General features: G+C 41.3%; 1 protein-coding gene across 1 annotated transcript in view; it reads right to left on the bottom strand.

The window, feature by feature from the left end:
• Nucleotides 1-12,601: 12,601 nt before the first annotated feature.
• Nucleotides 12,602-14,973, bottom strand: part of LOC123482901 (titin-like) — a 57,342-nt gene continuing 54,970 nt past the window's right edge. Inside the window, 2 exon segments of the mRNA XM_045212026.1 lie at nucleotides 12,602-13,953; nucleotides 14,469-14,876. Of these exon segments, the coding sequence (XP_045067961.1) occupies nucleotides 13,652-13,953; nucleotides 14,469-14,876 (710 nt within the window). The 3' untranslated portion in view covers nucleotides 12,602-13,651.

The raw sequence follows: 14,973 nt of genomic DNA, 5'->3' as shown, positions 1-14,973 counted from the left end.
ACATAGATCGGCAGTAGCTAGTATTCCGGTGACGACGAACGCCGAAGCCTGCCCGAGCAAGGAGGAGGGGCAGCCTCGGCAGAATCCGTGACACTATTGCATACAGTGCTTCTCCTTCATGTCATTTATCTTCTACTTCTTATAGTTGGGATGCTGTAGGCAGGCCTAATGTTGCAAAAACATTAAATGCCAGTAATGTAAAATTAACAAGCAGCAGGTACAAAAAAAGTAAGTCCCTCTGGATGCTAATGAGTATTTTGAAACATTTTGTTGTGCACATAGCTAGCTATAGTGGCTGTGAATGTATAGCTTATAAAAGCAAACGTCTTATGTATGAATCATGTCTGATGCTAATGTATTTGTGGGGTGCTATATCATGGCTAATGTTGAACATTTGTTTAGCTAGCTAGCTGAATAACTTGTTAGTTTGCTATGGTAGTTGTTAGCAAATGGCAGATGTTTATGACAAATAACGTTGAAATCTAATCAAATCCAATTGTATTTGTCAATGCGGCGAATTTCTATTTAATGTATATATTTTTTATTTATTTCACCTTTATTTAACCAGGTAAGCCAGTTGAGAACAAGTTCTCATTTACAACTGCGACCTGGCCAAGATAAAGCAAAGCAGTGCGGTAAAAACAACAACAACACAGAGTTACATATAGAATAAACAAACAGTACAGTCAATAACACAATAGAAAATCTATATACAGTGTGTGCAAATGTAGTAAGTTATGGAGGTAAGGCAATAAATAGGCCATAGTGCAAAATAATTACAATTATAATTTAGTATTAATGGTGGGTAGTATATGGGGCTTTGGTGACAAAACGGATGGCACTGTGATAGACTACATCCAATTTGCTGAGTAGAGTGTTGGAAGCTATTTTGTAAATGACATTGCCGAAGTCAAGGATCGGTAGGATAGTCCGTTTTACGAGGGCATGTTTAGCAGCATGAGTGAAGGAGGCTTTGTTGCAAAATAGAAAGTCGATTCTAGATTTAACTTTGGATTGGAGATGCTTAATGTGAGTCTGGAAGGAGAGTTTACGGTCTAACCAGACACCTAGGTATTTGTAGTTGTCCACATATTCTAAGTCAGACCCGCCGAGAGTAGTGATTCTAGTCTGGCAGGCGGGTGCAAACAGCGTTCGATTGAAGAGCATGCATTTAGTTTTACTAGCGTTTAAGAGCAGTTGGAGGCCACGGAAGGAGTGTTGTATGGCGTTGAAGCTCGTTTGGAGGTTTGTTAACACAGTGTCCAATGAAGGGCCAGATGTATACAAAATGGTGTCGTCTGCGTAGAGGTGGAGACCTTACCGTGAAATGCTTACTTATAAGCCCTTCACCAACAATCCAGTTTTAAGAAAAATAAGATTAAGAAAAGATTTACTAAATAAACTAAAGTTTAAAAAAAGTAACACAACAAAATAACAATAACGAGTCTATATACAGGGGGTACCGGTACCGATTAAAAGTGCGGGGGTACAGGTTAGTCGAGGTAATTCAGGTAATATGTACATGTAGGTAGGGGTAAAGTGACTATGCATAGTAGCAAGTAGCTGCAGTGTAAAAAAGGGGGGGTCAATGCAAATAGTCCGGGTAGCCATTAGATTAACTGTTCAGTAGACTTATGGCTTGGGGGTAGAAGCTGTTAAGGAGCCTTTTGGACCTAGACTTGGCGCTCCGGTACCACTTGCCGTGCGGTAGCAGAGAGAACAGTCTATGACTAAGGTGGCTGGAGTCTTTGACCATTTTTAGAGCCTTCCTCTGACACCGCCAGGTATAGAGGTCCTGGATGACAGGAAGCTTGGCCCAAGTGATGTACTGGGCTGTACGCACTACCCTCTGTAGCACCTTGCGGTCGGCTGCCGAGCAGTTGCCATACCAGGCGGTGATGCAACCATTCAGGATGCTCTCGATGGTGCAGCTTTAGAACTATTTGAGGCACTGAGGACCCATGCCAAATATTTTCAGTCTCCTGTGGGGAAATAGGCATTGTCGTGCCCTCTTCACGACTGTCTTGGTGTGTTTGGACCATGATAGTTTGTTGGTGATGTGGACACCAAGGAACTTGAAGCTCTCGACCTGCTCCACCACAGCCCCATCGATGTGATGGGGGCATGCTCTGCCCTCCTTTTCCTGTAGTCCACTATCAGGTCCTTTGTCTTGAACACGTTGCGGGAGAGGTTGTTGTCCTGGCACCACACTGCCAGGATTGGACTCATAGAGTGGACTCACTAATCATGTACTGTTCTTGATGCAAAGAAAGGCTTTCATCCAGTCTGTATTCTGTCTGCAACCAAGTTCTTTGGAAGAGCTTGCACTCGCAGTCAGTCACGTTATCTTTCCACGCATGAGGCGCTGTCAAAATACAATAAGCTACATTTGCCTCACTTGACTTGACTGCTTGGATGGGCATAGGCAGGAAGGGGGAATGAAACTCACTTTACAAAAGTAATGCACGAAGCTTACATAATCTTGGTGTATCTTGTCAAAATAATAAATGTAAACATTTTGCCAGAGTGTCTGTCATTTAGAAACATTTTTCATGACCGGCTGTGTGAGTTGAGTGTGATCGTTGCTCTCAACCACACGCTCTTTCTACCATGCGTTTTATAGGATTTTTGTGAATAATTAAGTAAATACTTTATTTTAATATATTTATACCATCCATCACCTCACAATTTCTGGGTATATTTTTATACAATATTTCGATCAAACACTACAGGATGATATGAATAAAAACAACCAAATATGAGAAAATTACAAACATTATTTGTATTGTTTGTACGGACAATGTATTTATTTTAGCTTGTAACTATAGCAGCATCAGAACTCACTATAGCAGTATCTTAGCTGTCATAGGATATGTTTATTTTTACCAAAATAAAAAACTTGTAAAAACCTTTTTGCACTCTTCCCATATGCATTATGGAGAAATGGGCCTATAAACGAATGTTTGTAAACAAAAGCAAAATGTTCCTGATTCAGTCCATTTGTATTGAAAGGCCCCTAGGCCCCAACCCTATGGTTGAGGTTTGAGGAACCAGGACCTGACTGAGTCTGTCCTATTTGTAGAAAGCAGGAATGGGTTTCCATGTCCCCTGCCCCTCCCAGCCTTGCTCAGCCCCCGCCACTGATACACCGAAGAGGGTTATTTTGGTCAACGAACACAGAGGGGATGGAGATGTGATTTATACAAGCAAGCCATTTCTGTCCTACTGGCCTGGCTCACATGTCAGCCGGGGACAGCTGCAGGTCCCTAAATCCAAGTTAGGGAGAGCCATAAAGTCTCACACCAACTTGTTCTAATGAAAACTAACAGGACAGGGCTGTTTTTTGATAGGAAAACACCAACGAACAGTATTCTATAAATGGAAGGAAACATAGAAAGGGGAAATGACCAAGACAGAATGGAGGTGTGGGTGGTTTCAGGTTTATGCTTTTTGTGCCTCACTGCCAAGACATCACATTCTGCTTATGGTGTAAAAATGCTAAGCAGCTGCTGAAGCCAGAATGGCCCCCCTGACCTGCCGGGCCGGCCGCTCTCTCAAATGAGGGAGAGGTAACTGTGTAAAGGCTAAAAACTCACCATTAAAGAAAGACACAATTCTTTATAGCCAATAATTATTTTCAGATACCTTTAAATTATAGCTGTAGTAGTAACTACCAAACAGTCCCTTCAGGGCCTAACAGAAATTGGATTTCCCTACTATTAACACCACTGACCACTGTACAAGTCAGTTCCTGGTTATTCATTGTTTGTGCTTCACGTTTCCCATAATGCCAATTCCTATCCAAATAGTGCCACTTTATCAGCTGATAGGCAGGAGCAAATGGATCTGCTAGAATGTCAGCAGCATGTTTACTAATGCATATTCATTTGGTTGTGTTGGTAAAAGTATTGTACGGCAGAGCAAGTGGCAATGTGTTCACAAATGTGTTCAATGCAATACTGTATTTCAAATATTTTGTTATGATTTTTGAAATATGAAAGAGCAGCAGAGCATGGAAATCATCCTAACTTAAGTTGCAAAAAAATTAAATGGTATGACAATAATATACAGTATTTTAACAATATAAGTTTAGAAATACAGTACCAGTCAAAAGTTTGGACACACCTACTCATTCAAGGGTTTTTCTTTATTTTTTACTATTTTTACATTGTAGAATAATAGTGAAGACATCAAAACTATGAAATAACACATATGGAATCATGTAGTAACCCAAAAAAGTGTTAAACAAATGAAAATATATTTTATATTTGAGGTTCTTCCAATAGCCACCCTTTGCCTTGATGACTGATTTGCACACTCTTGGCATTCTCTCAACCAGCTTCACCTGGAATGCTTTTCCAACAGTCTTGAAGGAGTTCCCACATATGCTAAGCACTTGTTGGCTGCTTTTCCTTCACTCTGCCGTCCGACTCATCCCAAACCATCTCAATTGGGTTGAGGTCGGGGGATTGTGGAGGCCAGGTCATCTGATGCAGGACTCCATCACTCTCCTTCTTGGTAAAATAGCCCTCACACAGCCTGGAGGTGTGTTGGGTCATTGTCCTGTTGAAAAACAAATGATAGTCCCACTAAGCGTGAACCAGATGGGATGGCGTATCGCTGCAGAATGCTGTGGTAGCCATGCTGGTTAAGTGTGCCTTGAATTCTAAATAAATCACAGACAGTGTCACCAGCAAAGCACCCCCACACCATAACACCTCCTCCTCCATGCTTTACGGTGGGAGCTACACATGCGGAGATCATCCGTTCACCCACACTGCATCTCACAAAGACACGGCGGTTTGAACCAAAAATCTCCAGACCAAAGGACACATTTCCACCGGTCTAATGTCCATTGTTCGTGTTTCTTTGCCCAAGCAGGTCTCTTCTTCATATTGGTGTCCTTTAGTAGTGGTTCCTTTGCAGCAATACGACCATGAAGGCCTGATTCACACAGTCCTCCGTGAACAGTTGATGTTGAGATGTGTCTGTTACTTGAACTCTGTGAAGCATTTATTTGGGCTGCAATTTCTGAGGCTGGTAACTCTAATGAACTTATCCTCTTTTGACCTGGTAGTGTATATACTATAATATATTGTATAACAATATATAATATATCAAACAAAAAGAAGAACAATATGAACAAATAAGAATTGCAAATGATGTATAACAAATCAAGGTGTACTTGTAGTGAAATAGGCTATTTACTGTCTGTGCCAAAGATGTTTGAACAAGTTGTTTTTATAGTCCAGTATTTTTCTTTCTAGGAGACGGTCATTTATTATTTGTCCGGACACCTATTCACAAGGTTTGTGTCATTCCTATACACACTCTATGACAGAGCAACATACTGTAATTCAGGGATCATCAACTAGATTCAGCCACGGCCATTTTTTTCTTGATCGGATGGTCGTGGGGCAGGAACATAATAAAAAGCATTTCTAGACTGCAAATTGACCGCAAGAAGCCCAAACAGATATAATATTTGACGAAAGCATAATCATTTCAAACCTTGATTACATTTGGGGACATTGCCCTGCGTAGGGTGCCGTCTTTCGGATGGGACGTTAAAACGGGTGTCCTGACTCTCTGTGTTCATTCAAAATCCCCATTGCACTTATTGTAAGAGTAGGGGTGTTCACCCCGGTGTCATGGCTAAATTACCAACCTGGCCCCATTCCATCATGGCCACCTAATCATCCCCCTCATTCCTAATTGGCATATATCACTCCTCACCTCTCCACCTGATAGCTGATGTGTGGTGAGCGTTCTGGCACAAAATGGTCACGTGCATCACTGAGGTGGGTGCTACACATTGATGGTGGATGAGGTGTTTCCCTCTTACTATGTAAAGCGCTTTGAGTACCTCAGTTAGTAGAAAAGTGCTATATAAATCCAATCAGTTATTATTAATTATTATTATTTGTATACGATCACGTCTCTCTATTATGCATGGGAATACTTTGGAACAGATTTCCAAAATGTAAATCACTTGGAGATGATTTCCTGGTGTTTTTACAGTCTTATGTACAACAATTAAAATTTAAAAATGTAAGAATAAACATTTTTTTTGCTCCGAAAACTTTGGGGGGGCAAATAAAACCACCCACGGGCCACATTTATTACTTGTCCGGACACCTATTCACAAGGTTGGTGTCATTCCAACAGCGGGCCGTCAGTTGGGGAACCCTGCTGTAACTGTTGGGACCACAGGGTTGGGACTCATTCTAACAGAAAGCACAAGTGCCATCTCCTGGAGAAACATGGCCATCCCACTACACATTGTTGTATTCTTTTAGTACCCACATTTTTTACCTAAATCCAATGACAACTCAATGAAATGTAAATCAAAACTAGACATTGCGCTGACGTCTCAGCCCAGTAAGATGTTTGTCCAGGAGCTGGACACATCACGCTCCAGTCCTACAAATGAAGTGCCATCCATTACAAGTATTTGGACAGTGACCATTTTAAGTAGGTCTATTTGGACAGAGAAATGCTAAATGTTGTTTTTGCTCTATAAGCCTACCTCAGCGATTTGAATTGGAGATCTACAAATGAATAAAAAAGAGCTTAACATCCCCTTTTATAACAGGGGTTTTATGCATAATATGTCCCCATATTTTAGGTAAGCATATGCAAACAAGTACATGGACAAATATGGAGGCTGCAGATGAGGGGTGGAGCATCAGACTTGGGACAATTTTAGCAATCCCTATGGCCCCACAGTCAAAAAACTACAACGGAAATATAGCCGTTCAGCCATGACTGTAGTTTTAGTAGAGAAGTTGTGAAACAGTTTCCTATAGTTTCAGAATAATGCAGCTTAATTTTTCATTTATACTTCACTTGGAGTTAATAGAAAATGTTTAAAATAATAATAATATGGAAAATAAAAGCATTTAATGTTCCAATTTCCACTAAACCTGTCAAACATTTAGATGTGCTGCTCTTTGTTTGGTATTTGTGGTATTTAGCATGTGGTGAAAGGCTTTCAGAGATATCAAACACCCCTTCAGAGGTGTTGCAAAGAGGCTGCCCTCAGCCAGATTGTTCTGGAAAATGTCAATACAAGTTGGCAACACGGATGAAGACCCATATGGGTTGAAATGCTGTTGCTTGAAACTTTGGCCACAGCCATACAATTTGAAGCTATTTTCCCTCACTTATGAATCGTCTGAGACTTATGTAATCTTCTGGATGTGTGCACACTTACCACAACCAATGAAACTAGGAGAATCTCAGTGAAGATGTCCACTTTGGCATCTTCTTTTGTCCAAAGTGTCCTTCTTATGTTCTGCTTGGTATAGCAGTTTATTAAGCATGGAGTCGACTTTAAATATTGCATTTTTGCATCTTCATGAAGGTATTCTCTTCAGCAAGCATGCTTAGCCCCATATTACATTGTGCTACTTTCTGCCAGCCTATACAGGCCCTATCTGTGTTTGTGTGTGTGTGTGTGTTTAGCCAGAATCCAAAAGGGCTTAATTTAGAATTGATGAGTAGAAATACCTTGCACTACCTTTTTTATCAGTTCCAACATGCTACATGGCTATTAGGTAATAGGTTATACATATGTATTTTTTTATTTTATTTTTTACAGATTGTTGAATACAAAATGTATTTGGAAAATCACGAGTCATTGATGTGTTTATATATATATATATATATATATATATATATATATATATATATATATATATATATATATCAGTACCAGTCAAAAGTTTGGACACACCTACTCATTCAAGGGTTTTTCTTTATTTTGACTGTTTTCTACATTGTAGAATAATAGTGAAGACATCAAAACTATGGAATCATGTAGTAACCCAAAAAGTGTTAAACAAATTGAAATATATTTTATATTTGAGATTCTTCAAATAACCACCATTTGCCTTGATGACACCATAACACCTCCTCCTCCATGCTTTATGGTGGGAACTACACATGCAGAGATCATCAGTTCACCCACACCGCGTCTCACAAAGACACGGCGGTTTGAACCAAAATTCTCAAATTTGGGCTCCAGACCAAAGGACACATTTCCACCGGTCTAATGTCCATTGCTCGTGTTTCTTGGCCCAAGCAGGTCTTTTCTTCTTATTGGTGTCCTTTAGTAGTGGTTTCTTTGCAGCAATTCAACCATGAAGGCCTGATTCACACAGTCCCCTCTGAACAGTTGATGATGAGGTGTGTCTGTGACGAACACTGTGAAGCATTTATTTGGGCTGCAATTTCTGAGGCTGTTAACTCTAATGAACTTATCCTCTGCAGCAGCGGTAACACTGGGTCTTCCATTCCTGTGGCGGTCCTCATGAGAGCCAGTTTCATCATAGCGCTTTATGGTTTTTGCGACTGCACTTGAAGAAACTTTCAAAGTTCTTGAAATGTTCCGTATTGACTGACCTTTATGTCTTAAAGTAATGATGGACTGTTGTTTCTCTTTGCTTATTTGAGCTGTTCTTGCCATAATATGGACTTAGCCCTATTTGGTAAAAAAACATATTCTGTATACCCCCCCTACCAAATAGCCCCCGCGATATGCAACTTTTCAGGGAAGTTAGGAACCAATATACACAAGCAGTCAGGAAAGCAAAGGCTAACTTTTTCAAACAGAAATTTGCATCCTGTATCACTAACTCCAAAAAGTTTTGGGACACTGTAAAGTCCATGGAGAATAAGAGCACTTCCTCCCAGCTGCCCACTGCACTGAGGCTAGGAAACACTATCACCACCGATAAATCTACAATAATCGAGAATTTCAACAAGCATTTTGCTACGGCCGGCCATGCTTTCCACCTGGCTACCACTACCCCAGCCACCAACTCTGCACCCTCCGCTGCAACTTGCCCATGCCCCCCCCGCTTCTCCTTCACACAAATTCAGACAGCTGATGTTCTGAAAGAGCTGCAAAATCTGGACCCCTACAAATCAGCTGGGCTAGACAATCTGGACCCTTTCTTTCTAAAACTAGCCGCCGAAATTGTCGCAACCCCCTATTACTAGTCTGTTCAACCTCTCTTTCGTAACGTCTGAGATCCCCAGAGATTGGAAAGCTACCGCGGTCATCCCCCTCTTCAAAGGGGGTGACACTCTAGATCCAAACTGTTACAGACCTATATCCATCCTGCCCTGCCTTTCGAAAGTATTTGAAAGCCAAGTTAACAAACAGATCACCGACCATTTCGAATCCCACCGTACCTTCTCCGCTATGCAATCCGGTTTCCGAGCTGGTCATGGGTGCACTTCAGCCACGCTCAAGGTCCTAAACGATATTATAACCGCGATCGATAAAAGACAGTACTGTGCAGCCGTCTTCATCGACCTGGCCAAGGCTTTCGACTCTGTCAACCACCGCATTCTTATTGGCAGACTAAATAGCCTTGGTTTCTCAAATGACTGCCTCGCCTGGTTCACCAACTACTTCTCAGATAGAGTTCAGTGTGTCAAATCGGAGGGCCTGTTGTCTGGACCTATGGCAGTCTCTATGGGGGTGCCACAGGGTTCAATTCTTGGGCCGACTCTTTTCTCCGTGTATATCAATGATGTCGCTCTTGCTGCTGGTGACTCTCAGATCCACCTCAACGCAGCCGACACCATTTTGTATACATCTGGCCCTTCATTGGACACTGTGTTAACAAACCTCCAAACGAGCTTCAATGCCATACAACACTCCTTCAGTAGCCTCCAACTGCTCTTAAACACTAGTAAAACTAAATGCATGCTCTTCAATCGAACGCTGCTGGCACCCGCCCACCCGACTAGAATCACCACTCTCGACGGGTCTGACCTAGAGTATGTGGACAACTACAAATACCTAGGTGTCTGGTTAGACTGTAAACTCTCCTTCCAGACTCACATTAAGAATCTCCAATCCAAAGTTAAATCTAGAATCGGCTTCCTATTTCGCAACAAAGCCTCCTTCACTCATGCTGCCAAACATGCCCTCGTAAAACTGACAATCCTACCGATCCTTGACTTCGGCGATGTCATTTACAAAATAGCCTCCAACACTCTACTCAGCAAATTGGATGTAGTCTATCACAGTGCCATCCGTTTTGTCTCCAAAGCCCCATACACTACCCACCACTGTGACCTGTACGCTCTTGTTGGCTGGTCCTCACTACATGTTCGTCGTCAAATCCACTGGCTCCAGGCCATCTATAAATCACTGCTAGGCAAATCCCTGCCTTATCTTAGCTCATTGGTCACCATAGCAGCACCCACCCGTAGTCTGCCCTCCAGCAGGTATATCTCACTGGTCATTCCCAAAGCCAACACCTCCTTTGGCCGCCATTCCTTCCAGTTCTCTGCTGCCAATGACTGGAACGAATTGCAAAAATCTCTGAAGCTGGAGACTCTTATCTCCCTCACTAACTTTAAGCATCAGTTGTCAGAGCACCTTACCGATCACTGCACCTGTACACAGCCCATCTGAAATTAGCCCACCCAACTACCTCATCCCTATATTGTTATTTATTTTGCTCTTTTGCACCCCAGTATCTCTATTTGCACATAATCTCTTGCACATCTAGCATTCCAGTGTTAATACTAATTGTAATTATTTTGCACTATAGCCTATTTATTGCCTTACCTCCATAACTTGCTACATTTGCACACACTGTATATATATTTTTCTGTTGTATTTTTTGACTTTATGTTTTTTTTACCCCATATGTAACTCTGTGTTGTTGTTTTTATCGCACTGCTATGCTTTATCTTGGACAGGTCGCAGTTGTAAATGAGAACTTGTTCTCAACTGGCTTACCTGGTTAAATAAAGGTGAAATAAAAAAATAAAAAAAAATACCTTGTCACAACACAACTGATTGGCTCAAACGCATTAAGAAGGAAATTAATTCCACAAATTAACTTTTAAGAAGGCACACCTGTTAATTGAAATGCATTCCAGGTGACTACCTCATGAAGCTGGCTGGGAGAATGCCAAGAGTGTGCAAAGCTGTCATCAAGGCAAAGGATGGCTATTTGAAGAATCTCAAATATAAAATATATTTTGATTTGTTTAACCCTTGAATGAGTAGGTGTGTCCAAACTTTTGACTGGTAGTGTATATATATACACAAAAGTATGTGGACACCCCTTCAAATTAGTGGATTCAACTATTTCAGCCACACCTGTTGCTGACAGGTGTATAAAATCGAGCACACAGACATGCAATCTCCATAGACAAACACTAGCAGTAGAATGGCTTTACTGAAGAGCTCAGTGACTTTCAGCATGGCACCATCATAGGATGCCACCTTTCCAGTTTGTCAAATTTCTGCCCTGCTTGTACCGCCCCAGTAAGTGCTGTTATTGTGAAATGGCAATGTCTATGATCAACAACGACTCAGCCGCGAAGTGCTGAAGCGCGTAGCACTTAAAAATCGTCTGTCCTCAGTTGCAACACTCACTACCGAGTTCCAAACTGCCTCTGGAAGCAACATCAGCATAAGAACTGTTCGTCGGGAGCTTCATGAAATGGGTTTCCATGGTTGAGCAGCCGCATACAAGCCGAAGATCACTATGCGCAATGCCAAGGGTCGGCTGGAGTGGTGTAAAGCTCGCCGCCATTGGACACTGGAGCAGTGGAAACGCATTTTCTGGAGTGATGAATCACACTTCACCATCTGGCAGTCCGACAGACGAATCTGGGTTTGGCGGATGCCAGGAGAACGCTAACAGCCCCAATGCAGAGTGCCAACTGTAAAGTTTGGTGGAGGAGGAATAATGGTCTGGGGCTGTTTTTCATGGTTCGGGCTAGGCCCATTAGTTCCAGTGAAGGGAAATCTTAACGCTACAGCATTCAATGACATTCAAGACGATTCTGTTCTTCCAACTTTGTGGCAACAGTTTGGGGAAGGCCCTTTCCTGTTTCAGCATGACAAAGCCCCCATGCACAAAGCGAGGTCCATACAGAAATGGTTTGTCGAGATCGGTGTGGAAGAACTTGACTGGCCTGCACAGAGCCCTGACCTCAACCCCATCAAACACCTTTGGGACGAATTGGAACGCTGACTGCCAGCCAGGCCTAATCGCCCAACATCAGTGCCCGACCTCACGAATGCTCTTGTGGCTGAATGGAAGCAAGTCCCCGTAGCAATGTTTCAACATCTAGTGAAAATCCTTCCCAGAAGAGTGGAGGCTGCTATAGCAGCAAAAGGGGGACCAACTCCATATTAATGCCCATGATTTTGAAATGAAATGTTCGACAAGCAGGTGTCCACATACTTTTGGTCATGTGGTGTGAGTGTACAAAACATTAAGAACACATTCCTAATATTAATTTGCTCCCCCTTTTGTCTTGCCCATTCACCCTCTGAATGGCACACATACACAATCTATGTCTTAATTGTCTCAAGGCTGTCCCTTTATCTACACTGATTGAAGTAGATTTAACCTGGTCAGTTTTGCCATGGAAAGAGCAGGTGTTCCTAATGAACTCAGTAAAATCTTTGAAATTGTTGCATGTTGCATTTATATTTTGTTCAGTATATATACATACTGTACATACATACAGTACAAAGTGTACATACATACACACATACATACGTACGTACGTACATACATACATACAAATAAAGAACACAAATCATAAAACATTTTAGTGCTGATATCATGCTTTATTAAATCAAGGGGAGGTTGCATTTAATTCTACAATACTAATTTTAATCAAACGAAAGTGCAGGGCAGAACAGCTAATACATTTGGTTTTCTTTTAATTTTAACACAGCAGGTGGCATCGCTGTGGTACACTTGCTTGATGTTTGCCTTAACACCTGACACAGTGAAATTCTAAAGCTAACACACAAAAGTAACGCACTCAAGCAAACCTCCAAGAGATAGCTCTGATTCTGCTAAATAAGTTCATGATGGACTTTCAATTTTTAATGGCCAGGTTGATGTTGTTCGGAAAATCAATCAAGCAGTAATTTGCCAGAAACAGAGCACACACAAAAAAAAAAACATTTCAGCTCAAGTGCAGGCCGCTCGCACGTTGAGCATGTCATTAAAATGGTGGTTATGACATAGTCAGTCCAGAACACAAGGCCTAGTTGTCCTGCTTACATGAGGGTATATGCAAACAGCACTCAGGGTCTTATGATCATGTTGCAATTCATAGGAGTATGATAATAACACTGCGGGTAATAACATACAGTGTCTAACATCTCGTCTCTGAGTTAGTATAAACTTCAACAGGGAGCCTCTCTACCTGTTGAGGAAATCTTAAGACTTCAACTTTTTGTTGAGGCACATAGTTTAGTTTCAGGTTTAACAGGGTATTCGTTTCATGCGAAACTTTCTCCTTTTAAACATTTCAGTTCCATTTGTTTGAGTTAATATTGTCATAAATAACAATTCATACATTTTCCATAACCGTTAAATTCGGCTATATACATTATGTACATGTCACAGAAAAATGGATCAAAAATCCTAAGTCATAATTATCCAATATGGCACATTTTATAACAACTTTAGACTTTAGTCTAGTTTGGCATAAATTAATGTCATGTTTGGTATAAAAATAGTTCATATTTACAATAACAGAAATCCAGGTCTTTATCAAGTAAGATTATTTTTTTGTTAAATTAATAAATAAAAAGCATTGAAGTAGGGAAAGGGGAGGACATAAATATATTGACTGTTTTTATTTATGATCGAATGCTTACAGTTACTGTTGCAGTGTCAGATCCAAAGTCATTGTACAGTTTGAGGGTGTACACTCCAGCATCCTCCTCTTTCACACTGGTGATGATGAGTGTAGTGAGGTCCTCTAAGGTCTCGACGTGGAACCTACCGCCATGCTCCTCACCAGGCAGGGTTCTTCCACTGCGGGACCATTCGATGTTAGGTGTGGGCTCTCCTGAGAAAGCACAAGCTACGGTGAGAACCTTCCCAAGTTCAATGGTTATGTCCTCTGGGAGAGCTTCAATTCTTGGTGCACCTGTTGCACCTGTTAGAGAAAACACAAAAAAAATGCTTAGACAACTACACTACTACAAATATGGGTAATATTTTACTTAAAGGGGCAATCTGAAGTTGAAACAATTAAAATGTTCCCCGCCCCTGTTTCGGTAAAAAGCTGAGGGATGGAGAAATGTAACCACTCTCAAATTCATAGACGGAGCTATGGATGCAAGGACTGACCATCCATGATATCAAAATTATATTTTAACCACATTTTGAGGCTATATAGTGCTTGCTTACATTTACTTTGTTTAAAAACATTGGAGTAAAACAAGTTTATATTTTGGATTCTGGTGGGGTACGACAGTTGAACTAAGCTCATGAGGCATTTCTAAGTTATATTCTTCAAGAATCAATGGGTACATATAATTAATTTATAACTCCAAAACTGGATGTAGCAGCTGCAGATTGCTCCTTTAAAGCCTGAAGCCATATTGCACTATGATGCGGCTATAATGCATTGTAAGACTTGTATGTCTTAAGCATGTATGAGATACTCACCTAGCATACCCTGTGCAATGGATCTCATGGAGGACCCCTCCAGGTGGGAGTGACTCATCATTTCAGTCATACTGCTGGAGCTCATGGCATGGGAAGATGTCATGGAAGACATGCTAGATAGAGACATGGTTTCCATCTGCATTTCTGTAGCCATGGCAGCCATGCTAGACATACTGGCCATACTGGAGCTGCTGAAAGAGGTCTCCTGATGCATAGAAGAAGAAGAAGCCATGTGGGCTGATTGGGAAGAGAAGCTTTCCTGCATGCTACTAAGAGCAGCACTCTCCCCCATCATCATCATCTGAGCTCCTCCGTGGATTTCTTTCTTAACAACCTGTTCTGAACTTGTATGGGAAGCCATAGCCATAGATGCCTCTTTTTGACTCGTTGTTACTTGTTTGGTTTTCACTGAAATAGAAGAAAAATTAGACAAGGAACCATTAGAAACATGCATGTACAAGCTTGTAAAGAATTGGTACAGAATTGAGTTTAATCAAAATACTTT

The sequence above is a fragment of the Coregonus clupeaformis genome, chromosome 40, assembly GCF_020615455.1.
Source record: "Coregonus clupeaformis isolate EN_2021a chromosome 40, ASM2061545v1, whole genome shotgun sequence".
Taxonomy (NCBI): Eukaryota; Metazoa; Chordata; class Actinopteri; order Salmoniformes; family Salmonidae; genus Coregonus; species Coregonus clupeaformis.
This window is presented reverse-complemented; position numbering and strand designations above follow the sequence as displayed.